At 37.5% G+C, this 14,323-nt stretch overlaps 1 protein-coding gene across 3 annotated transcripts in view; it reads right to left on the bottom strand.

Moving 5' to 3' along the window:
- The window catches only part of LOC113504265 (diacylglycerol kinase 1-like), a 118,082-nt gene that overhangs the window by 11,779 nt on the left and 91,980 nt on the right, over positions 1–14,323 (bottom strand). For 2 of the 3 annotated variants that reach the window (XM_026886481.1, XM_026886480.1), the window contains 2 exons: positions 678–751; positions 213–333 (listed from right to left, as the gene is read on the bottom strand). In XM_026886481.1, coding sequence (XP_026742282.1) covers positions 213–333; positions 678–751 — 195 coding nt within the window. The remainder of the gene's footprint in view (positions 1–212; positions 334–677; positions 752–14,323) is intronic. The other variant, XM_026886483.1, reaches the window with a different exon arrangement.

The raw sequence follows: 14,323 nt of genomic DNA on the forward strand, positions 1-14,323 counted from the left end.
GCCGCTGCTTTTAGCAAAACCTTTTGGTTAATCAGTGGAAACATTATAGACATCCACCACCTCGGGGGAGGAAGTGAGTAGTCTCAGACTCTTACTGAATAAACCTGAACCGCCGTACAGGGTCCCCGCATTTCATCAATGCGTGGCAAGACTTGGTAAACTTAAAGTTACAACTCGCAAAGCAATAATCAAATGTATATAATCTCAAGTACCTGACGTACCTGGTGATCAGCATGCGCGGTGACGGCGGCGCACGCGGCGGTGGAGCTCGCAGCCGCCATCTCCCGGAGCGCGGGCCGCCGGTCTCGACGGACGAATGATAGGAACAGGTGTCTGTTGGTGATTATAATATTATTAATAACCAACGTTATAATAGGGGGCCTTTTTAAGTCGGCGAGTCACCGTTTGCCAATTTGATTTAATTTTCCTGTAAATAAGCTTTCATAACTATTAAAAAGAGCCCAAATTAGTTTTATCTCCACCATATTTTATTACATTTCTGGCTACTTTAAATAGACTGCAACTTTCATTGCTAGGAAGCTAGGAAGTCTGACAACCAGTCTTACTAAGGGGTAGTGTGTTGCTCAGGTTTGGTTAAGTAGCTCAGATAGGCAGTCGCTCCTTGGAAGCCGACCCCAACATTATTGAACAAGTCAATGCTGATGATGTATTTGTACCTGGAGAGTTCATCAGGAGTGGTGACTTCAAGGAAGGTGTCCAGGAACCAGCGGAAGCCTTCATAGTCGATATCCTGAAACAAGGAAACAATGAGGTTAGTTTTTCACACATGTTGTACTACTTATTTCTGTACCCAAAGGGTAACCCGCAGGATTCACTGTCTGTCGGTCTATTACCAGGGTGCATCTTATGACCCGTGAAAGGTAGATATCAAAATATCCACAGATTTCTGTTGCCACGATAGTAAAAAAGTTTTTCAAGGACATGAAATTGATGGGTGATCATTTTCAATAGATCATCATTAGCCTGTTTGAACGAAACTTTCAGTGTCGCAAATCCGCTTCGCAAATTACCGCTTTTTTTCTGGCCAGTGGTTGTACACAATTTGGCAGAATATACCATTATTTATTATTATTCTACATACATAGGTATACGCATGCGTTTCTGTGGATTTTCTTCTTAAAGTGTCAATTTAATTTGGAAAATTCCCAAGATATTATTGTCTACTGATACCTGACTGAATATCAATGCTTATTGCGAGTTCTCGGCTATTTCTGAAACTAATCAATAGATATTCACGAACGTGTCACTCGGTACACGAATTGTGGAGCGGGACACTGAAAACATTACTTATTGAACTAGAAATGCACAAGTTGATTCATCACAGTTTAAGCAACATTTGACACAGTCGATCCGTGGATGAGTTACTAGCTACGTCATAACCAGTTCCGCCGTGTTTCGGAAGGCACGTTAATTTGTGGGTCCCAGCTATTATTTCTATAATGACAGTCGCCAGAAAAGTCTGACAACCACTAGGGGTATCGTGTTGCCCAGGTTGCTAGATTGAGGAGGTCAGATAAGCAGTCAGCTCCTCGCAAAACACTGGCACTTAGCTGTATCCTGTTAGACTGGAAGCCGACCCCTACATAGTTAGGAAAAGGCTAGGATAATCAGGCTATCCTATCTAACCCCGATAACCACTAGACCAACAAGCCTTTCAAATTTGCTTTTAAGTGTCTCTTCGTCTCTTTATCTCTTTAAATTGAAATTAATAGACAAAGCTAAATAATATACAAGATCAACACTTAATAAACCTTTTCCAAAATAAACGATGAATATTTTCCAGTGTGCCCTATTTCTGGCACGTGTTATCAGTTGCCGGGGCGTTGCTAGGCAACGCTCATCGCGTCTAACGTCTGCCATCTTTGATTCCAAACAAACAAATAAACGGTGATAGAACATACTTAGTATACGCTACGGGATGTTCATTAGTGACGGCATTTTTATTATCATTGTAATATTGTAAAGTTAAAAGTGCTTGGTCTCCCAAATTGTAATGATAGGCTTTATTTGAAAATTATTTAATCTAAAAACTCAGTTAGAATATTAAAACGAAAATGAAACATATTATACAAAATTGAGTATATTAAATGTAATCTTTGATGTAAAAGTCGTTCATTTATTTAATATGTTTTTTTTTAATATTACATACAGCAAGACATTTTACATTTTTAAGTAACTAACTAAATGAAGTATTACCAATTTGGTAAATGCATTTTAAACGTCTATTTCTAGTCATAAAAAAACAAAGCTAAAATTACATTTTTCTCACTCAAAAGCGATATTAACATCTAAGAAAAACGTAAAATATTTCTATAGTATCTTTAATAGAACTACAGTTTTCGAACAAGAACGAAGTCCTTAATCATTCACTGAAGCGAAGGAGAGGTCGCCAGTAGCACTGATGATCATTTAAATATAAAGCTAAAAAAAAGTCTACTAAAAAACCCGTTACCATAGCAACTATAAGACTAACACAAAAACCCGTTGCCATAGCAACCATCTCCACAAGACGCAATATTCCGTCGCGTATGCTAAGTCTGTTCGACTCTGATAAAACGGTACGGTATACATTACAAGGCCTTTCCCGCGGCGACTGTTATCCGATTATAGTGTAAATGAAATTCTTGGGCTCGTAAACCATTGTAGAAGGTTCCAAGATTTTTGTATTGTATATTAAAAAAAGGTTTTATTGCGTTAGAGGATTTGTTCTCGTTGCCACCGAGATGAGCAGACTTGTTTGAAACTAACAGATTTTATAATTGCATGGATAGGCAAGTGGTTAGTCCTACAAGACATTAAAAACATTTTGATTTGATTTGGAAATAAAATCGTTGCAACAAACTCTATAGCACAGATTAATTTTTAGACATAAGCTTTGTTTAAAAGTCGTAATTGAATGCACAAGAATTAAAAAAACCCACGACACAAAAAAAAAAATCCCCGCACAATTTTTAAATGGCTCGACCGATTTTTATTAAACATGTCTTAGAACACTTGTAAATAATTCACCTTCACTACAAAACGAATTAAATTGAAACAGCTTTATCATTTCAGGAGCTATGATGTCACAGATAGACACGTCAAACTTATAACACCCCTCTTTTGTCGACGCGTGCTTTAATAAGTTTTTGTAAAGCAACAAATATACATTTATTTGCAAGAAACAATTACGCAAGAAAGCAAGGATTTCCGTTTCATGAAAAAATATAAGGAAAATACTTTGAAATAACTTTGAACAAAAAAATTCTGCTTGATCAACCATAAATATTTTAACAGGTATATACATAATAATTATGAAAATTCAAACAAACTTTGTAGAGTTATTTGTATTGGAAAATATAAGTAAAATACATCGTAACAGGTCGGGAGCTCGTGGCTAAGCTATAATCACATAAGTGAGTAGATCACAGATTAAGCTACGCTTGACGCGGTTGGTCCGTAGATGGGTGACCATCTTTGTCATAACGAGTCCCTCCGTGTTTCGGAAGGCACGTCAAATTGTGGGTCCCGGCTGTTATTCTTACATCTATGGCAGTCGATACAGGTAGTCAGTCTGGTGAAAAGTCTGACCACCAGTCTAATCAAGGGGTATCGTGTTGCCCAGGTAACTGGGTTGAGGAGGTCAGATAGGCAGTCGCTCCTTGTAAAACACTGGTACTTAGCTGAGTCCGGTTAGACTGGAAGCTGAACCCAACATAGTTGGGAAAAGGCTAGGCCCGATGATGATACCGTTACAGGTACCTATAACCATATAACTTCACTAGCTTCTATTAAACTAGAATAAAATTAATGTTTCCGTAACTAAAAGTAATGTTCAGTATATGTCAGAAGAAATAATGTGAAAATCTTTAACCAAAGTGAAATAAAACATCGGATAAGCTGGCAACTGTTTGCCCTGCAAGCCTGCGATAGTAAGTTTATTAAAATACTAACTAAAACCGCGGTTCCACTTGTTTTATTTCCGTTGTCTAAAGAAAAAACCTTTATTAAATGTTGCAATGGTTTAGTCAGGCATATCGGGTATTTATCGGGATTGCCCGACTAGTGTCGGACCCAACCAGAGTCCTAAACCAGGGGATGAGTTGAGAAAGATAAATCTATTGAAAAAAGATGCTTATTGGTTTTTTTAGGGTTTAGTAGGTAGGTCAAGGGGTAAAATGATAGCAGTATTTTTGCGGCTCCACTGTCTGTCTTCCGTGGGTTTGTATCGCATGAACAAATAATGAACTAGAAAATCGCATTGAGGTTAAAAAAAGATTGTAAAGGCCATACATTTGTTTTTAAATAATATATCGAACATTAAAAATATCTTCATATTGTCAGTAAATTGCTATGAAGATTTTGTAAAAATCAGTCTAGTCGTTTTGAGGATTACCCCCATAAAACGGGTAAACAAAATATTTTGTGTATTCATAAAACTTGTTTTCTTACAGCGACTTTCTATATTAACGAACTTACAACCTCATACAAACGAATCCGAATATAAAACCGCAGAACCGCAACACTGGTTGTGTTGTAAATTAAATTCTCATTAAAACTTTAACAGAAAACAAAATTTAGTGTTACTTCGAAAAGTTTAAACAATTTATTGTTCTTCCAAGTTTTGTAAAATGTGAGTGAATGAAAATATAACTAAAAGTTGAACAAAATAGGTCTCTTTATGTAAGAATCTGGTTGGAACAGCGCAGCGGGGCGGACTATTAACCCTTCTTGTAGTGATGTGCTGTAATATCCGAAAATTTTCGGACATTCCGGTTATGTTATAATAAATTGTGTGCCCATGTTAGATGCAAAATATATTAAATTTGATAGGTACTTTGAATTTCTCTCGCAACTGCTTAACAATATTATTTTTAAACAGTTGTCAACTATTGTAAGTAAGGCTATTCTTACATAGATAAATGAATATATTTATTATAATTAAATCAAACCACAAACGTTTACCTCGCTATTTAAACGTAACATTGTATAACAGTGTCACAATATAATATCCGAAAGTGCGGATACCACCAAAAAATCCGCATACGTGTCCCATCACTAGTCGTAAAACTAGATTAACTATGGTTTACGACGGCGGTTGGTCCCATGGGGAGAAAACATCACTACGGCCGACTGCAAGACTAACAAGTCTGTGGTATAACCATAGATAATAGAGATGAACAAAGTTGTCTATGTTCGGAATTATCTATGAACAGCTGAAATGTTTTTAAATGCACGGACAGCTGAGTGGTTGTGGTCACCACACCAAACTCATTGAGCACGACGATCGATCCCCGCTTAGGACTAGCATTTGTGTGATCTACGAATGCTTGTTCTGAGTCTGGAAGTCCTTGTGCTTGTGACTTGAATGTTTGTGAAACCCCTCGCGACAAAATTCTTCGTTTCTTTAGAAATAACTTTATGACCGCTTATTCATACTTATATTTTAAAATGGTAAGCTTCCGCGTATTTATCGGGATCGCCCGTCTCGTTGCAAACCCAAACAGGGGTCTGTAAAATGACCAATTTTTGTAGCACAATCGGTTTTTTAGCTAATTCGTACGGAATTCTCAGTTTTGTAAAACCGACTTTCACTTGACCGGTGTGTATTGTAATTAAACAACAGAACTAAGCTTTTGAGTAAAAACCTGCATTTTCGCAGGCAGAGCTGTAGGCAACTACTAGTTTAAAATAAGTTTAATATTATGCAAAGCAAGTCGGAGGGAAAACCGCCGACAGACTTTCCAAACGCAAATAAATATTATAACAGCTACATACTGTACGACTTCCCGATGTAAAATTATTAAAAAGAGGTTTCCTGTATCACTGTCAAGGTTTCAAAGTTTAATGTCGTGGTGTAAGCGAGATAGCACTACACAATGTAGAGCGCTGTCCTACTCCCACGGTTTCAAGAGTTGTTCTCTACGATCTCATAGTACACGGTCTAAGGCAGTTTAATGAATTTAAAAGTAGGCGGTTGGTGTATTAATGAAGTTGGAAAGATGAATTATTGGGGTTTTAATGGTATGAAGCAGAAAATGGAAACAAGAACAGGTGGTTCGGCAGTTTCTCGAAGTTTTCTCACCATTAACATACTTGTAAATTGTGTTTTCTTGAAATATCTTTGGGGATATCAATATCCTACATTAGAAGTGTTATGTTTTTTTTGCTCAGCCCTAAATTGTCTTTTTTTCAAGATTTTTCAGAAAAGAAGGTAATCTATGTAGTTATTGGATTTTTCTTTTTCATTAGAATAGGATTTTAATCTAGCAACTTGTCAAGGGTCCCTGAAGGAGGCTTGAATCAATAAAATTATTTTTGTGGTAAGATGGTGTTACAATTTTTACGAAATGGGGAAAAATGATAGATATTTACAAAAATAGATAGTTGGAAAATAAAGTAATATTCCAATTTACGGCAGTCAAGGTTTTCGTTACTTATCATGAGCTAACACGGCGGCGTTTTCATTTTTAAATTCGAAAACTGAGATCTATTTCTAAACTCCTCTATTTATTAAATTCTACTCTATCTTGAACAAAACCTTTCTAAAAACACCAGTTTCTATTTTCCAACCGATTTATCTTATCCTAGTGACCACAACAATACACCAAGCGACACAAGTTCGTTACACAACTCTGATAAAATAAACTCTACTACCTTCAGATAGAGTCGTAGTTAATTTAGCTTTTACTTTGTGGTTGGCTGTAAGTTAGTAATTTGCAGGGCAAGTAAAAAACGTAAGATGTGTTTAAAAATAATATAAACGAATGGTTCTCGAACGAAGCGAACACAAATCTTCATTACTGTAGGCAGGCGGGGGTTGTTACACCGTTGTGTAACATTCAACTATGAATCAGTTAGTAAAATCGGACTCGTAACATTCGAGCTAAAAAGGGAATAAAGAAAATACATTAATTAGCAACGCCTGGTGCTGACGCAATATTATTGAATTTTGATGGTAACTGTCGTGACAATGATTCATTATTAAATGATGTAACGGTTTACTCACGCGTATTTATCGTGATCGCCCGACTAGTTTCGGACCCAACCGGAGTCCTTAATCATGAGCAGACGCGGCGGGATCGCGAGTCGAACTGGTTCAAACCGTTACATCATTTAATAATGAATCATTCTCACGACAGTTACTATCAAAATACATTAATATTGCGTCAGCACCAGGCGTTGCTTAACATATTAAAAAAAAGTTTATAAACTAATCAATATTTTTTTGGAAAAAGGTTTTATTTCATTCGTATGTGGTTACATATACTCTTTTTATTAATTGTCATAGTAGCAACATATCAGAGAAACATGTGGGGAGGCTTTTGCCCAGCAGTGGGAACAACCTAGTCATAGACAGATGTACAGACAGCGGAGCCTTGATAAGAAGATGAGTTTTCGTACACATGGATTAAAAGCAGAACCGTTTTACTGAGTAACATGACGGACGAACAAACAGACGGTAAACGGTGCCTCAGCAACAGCGTTTCAATTTTACCTTTTGGCTAAGCTCCTTAAATAGGTAGAGCATCGCGTATCATCCTTTTTAAAAAAACTCTTCAAATAACGTGTACTCCTTTAATTTAATTACACTTATGTAGATATGTGACCTTAAAAAACAAAATAGCACCACACTTCAACAAAATTGTCAATAAATTTATTTTTGCTTAAACAGTTCGGTGTGAGAGGCAGTCCGAGCACATTCTTACCCTCAATCCGGCCTCTCTCCAGCCCTTAACATTTTATAGCCTCAATAGAAATTTATTTACACGATAATAGTATTTTTGCTCTTAAAATAAGGTTTTGTATTGAAGTTGTAAAACAAAATTGGGACAAACTTTGTAGCCAACATTGGGTCATATTATTATATTGGTCTATGGTGCAGGTTTACGTCATGGTAGCTGTTGCCTGTACTGGGAATCGAACTCCACGACCTTCGGTATAGTAGTCAGAGCCAAGGTATTTTTTACCGTCTTAAATATAAAGGAAAATTACACGCAAACACGGCTATACTTGCATAGATAAATAAAACTACTTTTACGGATTTTATCGCGGTTTAATTTAAACACCGCCAGTCAAAGAAGTCTGCAGTCGTCGAACATGCTGAAGGCTCCAGCCATTATATTAGATTTGATCAACCACAGATCCTCGCTAAAGAATCCAAATTCCTACCTAGGATGTTTCGCGAGGCTATTTAGATTAAAAATGGAGCCCTAAGAGCATCGCTGCAAGAGCAGCGCTGCAAGGCATCACGACACAGTGAGCTCATACTGCGTAGGTCGGACCATAAATAATTAATTAAAAATATGAAGGTAGAACGAGCAACATCTTCTGTCAAGACGAACACCATCTCAGTCTGCCCGTGACCATGATACCTGAAAAGGTGTCGAAACGTCGGAAACTAAAATCAAAATTAAACCGCTATAAAATCCGTAACAGTAGTTTCATTTCAATGTCTAACATTTGCGTAAATCTAAGAAACTACTATAGATAAATAAGTTAAATTTAAGTTTCTCGAAAAACAATCTCTACTTAATATTATAAATATGAACGTAAGTTTGTTTGTTACGCTTCACTCGAAAAATACTTAACCGAAAATCATGAAACTTCGCACACATGTTCTTGAATTGATTAAAAGTAAAATAGGGTGTTTTAATCATCTCAAAAAAAAACAAGAATATATTTTACAGCGATAAACCACGGCTACCGCTAGTAGAAAACGAGTTTATCGAAAATTAATTACTTTATAAATAAATTCAATAAAACTGAGCTCGAAATATATTACTCCGGCACGCTGAAAGATTGATTTTTGTATCCCACGTTGTAATAACAGTCTCGTGCATGCAAACATGGTTGCATATGCAAATATATGCGGAGAGCGAGCTCATGCTGTGGCGTCTATTTGTTTAACTCCACCTTTTTCGAGTTACTCAAGTGAATGTAAATTGCATTGCAATTGACTGAAATTGAGTGAAAGAATGGATTTTTAGAAAAATAAAGATGGCGTGCAATAGGGGAGGCCTATGTCCAGCAGTGGACGAATATGGGCTGATGATGATGATGAGTTTGTTTGTATGTATGGATGTTTGTTACTCTTTCACTTTATTTTTGCGAATACGCCCATTGCTGGCGTAACGTAGGTAACCTTTATGCTAGCTGTCATTGTGAACGCTATCAACAAACCAAATTTTATCGAAATTAACCCAGCTTTTTTAGCACGAATAGGTAATAAATCTTTCACCAGTAACATATTCCAGAGAATTTCATTTTTTTCATGAAAAAAAAATCATATTTTTCTGGAATCAAAATAGCATTTAATTTTGTTTTCGCTCTCCCTTTGATATGACAGAAGCCATACTTCCCTGCCTATCTCCATAGTGGAAATAACCGAAATAATAAAATCAGTCTTTATATAGGTCAAATAAATATCACTAGGTCGAATCTATGCCCCGATGACTACACTGAAAACTCAACCATAATATCCTTGCAATAAAGTAAAAAATCACTTAACACGGTGAATTAAATTTGCTGAGGAGATAGTCGATCTTATGTCTATAGGAATAAGGTTCAAGTGATTATCTATTCAATTGTTGTGTGGAGGATATTTGCGTAAGATCTAATGTTTTTGTTAAAAGCAATTTATATGATTATTAACTTCGAGTTTTTTGCGGAGGAAAAGTCGATTTTGTCCTTAAAAAGTTTGGATGTCTGAGTGATGACAGCTAATGGACAAATTATACTCAGAGCAAGTTATTTTTCAGCGTACAAGAAGAATACTTATATAAATGAAATTCTAAAATGTCTATTTTTGGGATAATATAATCACTTTTACTCACCGATTGTTTGACCTGGCTGAGGTTGACAATTATTATCTGACTGCTCTGAGAAACACATTGGGTTTGACGTCATAACACATCAAAATTAAAAAAATACCAATAATTGTCATTAAAATATGGGAACTTTCCATTTTACTATTAGTTTTGAGTACCTGAACCTTAAATTCGTAGTGTCAGAGGCTTATGACGTCACAATTCTCCAATCTTTTAACTAAAATTAGCTTATTATATCATCATAGTCCTAGTCATTTTCCCAACAATGTCGGGGTCGGCTTCCAGTCTAACCGGATTCAACGAAGTACCAGTGTTTTACAAGGAGCGACTACCTATCTGACCTCCTCAACCCAGGTACTTGGGCAACACGATACCTCTTAGTTATAATTAGTTTATATTTTTGTAATATCAAAATAAGGAAACAATTTTCGTCAAATAGAAAGATAATTAAATAAAAATTGTCATTAAAAACAAGAAAAATATGTTTTGATAGTAACTGTCGTGAGAATGATTCATTATTAAATGATGTAACGGTTTACTCACGCGTATTTATCGGGGTAGCCCGGGGTAGTTCGACTCGCGATCCCGCCGCGTCTGCTCATGATTAAGGACTCCGGTTGGGTCCGAAACTAGTCGGGCTACCCCGATAAATACGCGTGAGTAAACCGTTACATCATTTAATAAGAAAAATATGGGTTTTTTTTTCTTACCTACGACATTTATAAATAGATTCCCACTTTTGATTATCCAGTCAACCATTTTTACTCCCATAATCCCTTTGTTTACGTCACAAAAGACTTCTTTGATCTTAAATAAACAGGAAAAAGACATTCGCTTTGATATAATAATAGATTCATCCTCTAATAGCACTATTATGAGAGAAACGGTATCTCAAAGAGAGAAAAGCATTGGATGAATGGAATTTCATTTGCAGTTCTAGAAATATCGGTCAAGTGTGAGCCTAAGTAGCGAGACTAAGGATTCCGTACAAATAGGCGAGGAAAATAAATTTGTAAAGAAAATTGATAACCTATCAAATTTATGACCGTTACAGCTGGTTAACCTTGTTTAATTTTATCATCTGTTAGAGATTCTAAATCTCATCATAATATGAAAATTTCAATTCTCTAGCATTCGCGTTTCAGGAGATATATTATAACCTGGTGACAGACAGAATGGCATTCGGGCAGACGGACAGACAGGGGAACCTTAGGAATAGAGTTACGTTTTTACCATTTGTTTAGAGAACCCTAAAAAGGGGCATTTGAGTTATTTCTTTAAATAGGTCACGTGTGGAGGCTACGTCGACAATATTTGTGTTGTGTACTTCTGTGTCATACAATGAATATATTTTTAAGTATAAATATATGCATCCGACTTAAAACAAAAACAAGTGATCCAAAATTCATAAAATTGAAAAAGAAATATAATCAAATCGGTTCATTCAGTCCGAAGTTCTAAGTTAAAAATATAAACAAGCCGACAATTACAGCAACTACTCATTTTTGAAGGCGGTTGAAATGCCAAGTTTCATGGCTGTTATTATAGCTAGACCAGTAGTTTCTGAGATTAGACCGTTTTTTAAAGAAACAAAAAAACTCCAACCAGTTTACAATCCACCATATACTCCAAGACAATTAAATCTAAACACTCACAACGCAACACAAAGAATACATCATTTACATACATCAACTATTTTTGTGGAGCTTGTGGCTAAGCTATAACCGCATAAGTGAATCGATCACAGGTTAAGCTATGCTTGACGCGGTTGGTCCGTAGATGGGTGACCATCTTTATCATAACGAGTTCCTCCGTGTTTTGGAAGGCACGTTAAATTGTGGGTCCCGGCTGTTATTCCTACATCTTTGACAGTCGTTACAAGGTAGTCAGAAGCTTGAAAAGTCTGACAATCAATCTAACCAAGGAGTATCGTGTTGCCCAGGTAACTGGGCTGAGGAGGTCAGATAGGCAGTCGCTCCTTGTAAAACACTGGTACTTAGCTGAAACCGGTTGGACTGGTAGCCGACCCTTACATAGTTGGGAGAAGGCTAGGCCAATGATGAACTATACTTCAGTTATATAATATACAAATACAGATAGACTGAAACTTATCTGAAACCAGTCAGCAATCTCCGTCACATCCGTACCTCTCCCGATACAATCCCTCGGGATGTTAATACGAAGTTTAAACTCCAATATCATTAATTATACTCATACATAATATATCTGTTTGGATGTCGAATGTTCAATTTCGACGATTATTTAAAGTCAATCTCTTTTCTTTGCTACAACTAGCTATTTCTTCTATTGTCTCCCGCTTGCTATGGAAGGAACTGGATTTTTTTTCTTGCTCCTCCTTTTTACTATTTCTGGCTAATTTCGTTGCGAATCTAGGAGGTCACACCCATCTAGTAGTAGTAATACAGCCCACACCCATATTGGGTCAACTTTACTGCAGCGCTTGCGACCAAGTGTTTAGATCCAAACTCGGTCTAGCCACTCACATCAGGGCTCACGCTAGGAAGTGAATTGCCAAGGGTCTTGCTTATCGAAAACGATAAGGAGGACTATATAATAATTATACATAGTATTGGTAATTGGCTGGGTCTCGTTGGATGCAGGTGGCAATGAACCGGTCTCGCTGGAGAACGTATTGAGGGGCCTATGTCCAGCAGTGGACGGCTACAGGCTGAGATGATGATGATGATAATGAGTATTGGTAGAGGCGGTCACATTATTTTCTTAACATGGATTTTTTCGGGATCTTTCTCCAGTGGAATCGCACCCTTATAGGTGATGTTCGGTAAGCTCTAGAGTAATTTGGCTCGTTGCTTCCCGCTTTGGTAAGGTCATTGAATTTTAAGATCAAGTCGTTAGCGGAATCCGGATTTATATTTGGTTTTGATTTTCTTTTCGTTTTTCTTAATTGGAAGTCTTTATTTGGGTTTTTTATGTATGAACTTATGGAAATTTGTAATATATAATTGACATGATAATTCGAACTGTTGTGGAAGTTTGAGAACAATACAGAGTTATAATCCCTTTGTTGACATCCCTAAAGACCGTAACAAATTTTTGGACTGCACGGATAGCCTACCGGTTTGGGGTCATCACGCCTAGCCCACTAAGCGTGACGTGTCGCGGGTCCGATCCCCGCATAGGACAAGCATTTGTGTGATCCACGAAAGCTTATTGTGAGTCTGGGTGTCTTTGTGCATGTGAGTTGTATGTTTGTGAAACCCCCGCAACAGAAGGATTAAATTGATTAGTGCGGGAGTTTTAGAAGAAAAAAAATAGAATTAAACGAAATTGAAAACCTGACTAACTCCAGCAGTCGTGATTAACAACAGATTGATAATTATTATAACAACTTTCTTGATACGAATTCTTCATTTATTTAATAACGGTCTACTCTCGCATATTTATCTAGATCGCCTGACTAGTTTTGGACCCAACCGGAGTCCTCAATCATGAGCTCGTCGTGATTATCAGCGTTTCACTTTTTGGCATAGGTCTCTCTTCAAATAAGAAAACTTTGACAATCGCTTTTTTATAAGTGAGATTATCTATTTACTTTAAACTACTTAACAAAAGTACAGTCACAACTCTACTAGCCCTTAACTACACGAGATTGTCCCAAGAATAAGTAAAATGGATATCTTTCACATTCATCATGTCAGCCCATAGCAGTCCACTGCTGGACGTAGGCCTCTCCATAATTTCTCCAGCGCGACCGGTTCGTTGCCACCTGCATCCAACGGAACCCAGCGGTTTTAACCAGGTCGTCGGTCCATCTGGCAGGTGGCCGTCCCACACTGCGCTTGGTGGTACGTGGTCTCCACTCCAGAACTTTTCTGCCCCATCGGCCGTCCGATCTTCGCGCTATGTGGCCCGCCCATTGCCACTTCAGCTTGCTAATCCTACGGGCTATATCGGCGACTTTCGTTCGTCTACGGATCTCCTCATTTCTGATTCGATCCCGCAGAGAAATGCCGAGCATAGCCCTCTCCATAGCTCGCTGAGCGACTTTGAGCCTGTGGAAAAGTCCCTTCGTGAAGCACCACGTCTCAGAGCCGTAAGTCATCACTGGTAACACACACTGGTTGTACACCTTTGTTTTAAGGCACTGAGGTATTTTGGACGAGAAAACGTTGTGCAATTTACCGAACGCTGCCCAGCCGAGTTGGATCCGTCTACTGACCTCTCTCTCGAAGTTGTACTTACCTAACTGGACTGCCTGTCCTAGATAAATGTATTCGTGTACAACTTCAAGAGCACAGTTCTCAACAGTGACTGTGGTGGGTCTAACATGGACGTTGAACATAATTTTAGTTTTTTCCATGTTCATTTTGAGACCCACTTGTTGTGATACTCTGTTGAGGTCTCCGAGCATTTGCCCTAGTTCTTCCAGCGATTCTGCCATGACCACGATGTCGTCGGCAAACCGAAGGTGAGTGATGTATTCGCCATTTATATTAATGCCTCGTCCTTTC

This window comes from Trichoplusia ni, chromosome 21 (genome assembly GCF_003590095.1).
Source record: "Trichoplusia ni isolate ovarian cell line Hi5 chromosome 21, tn1, whole genome shotgun sequence".
Taxonomy (NCBI): Eukaryota; Metazoa; Arthropoda; class Insecta; order Lepidoptera; family Noctuidae; genus Trichoplusia; species Trichoplusia ni.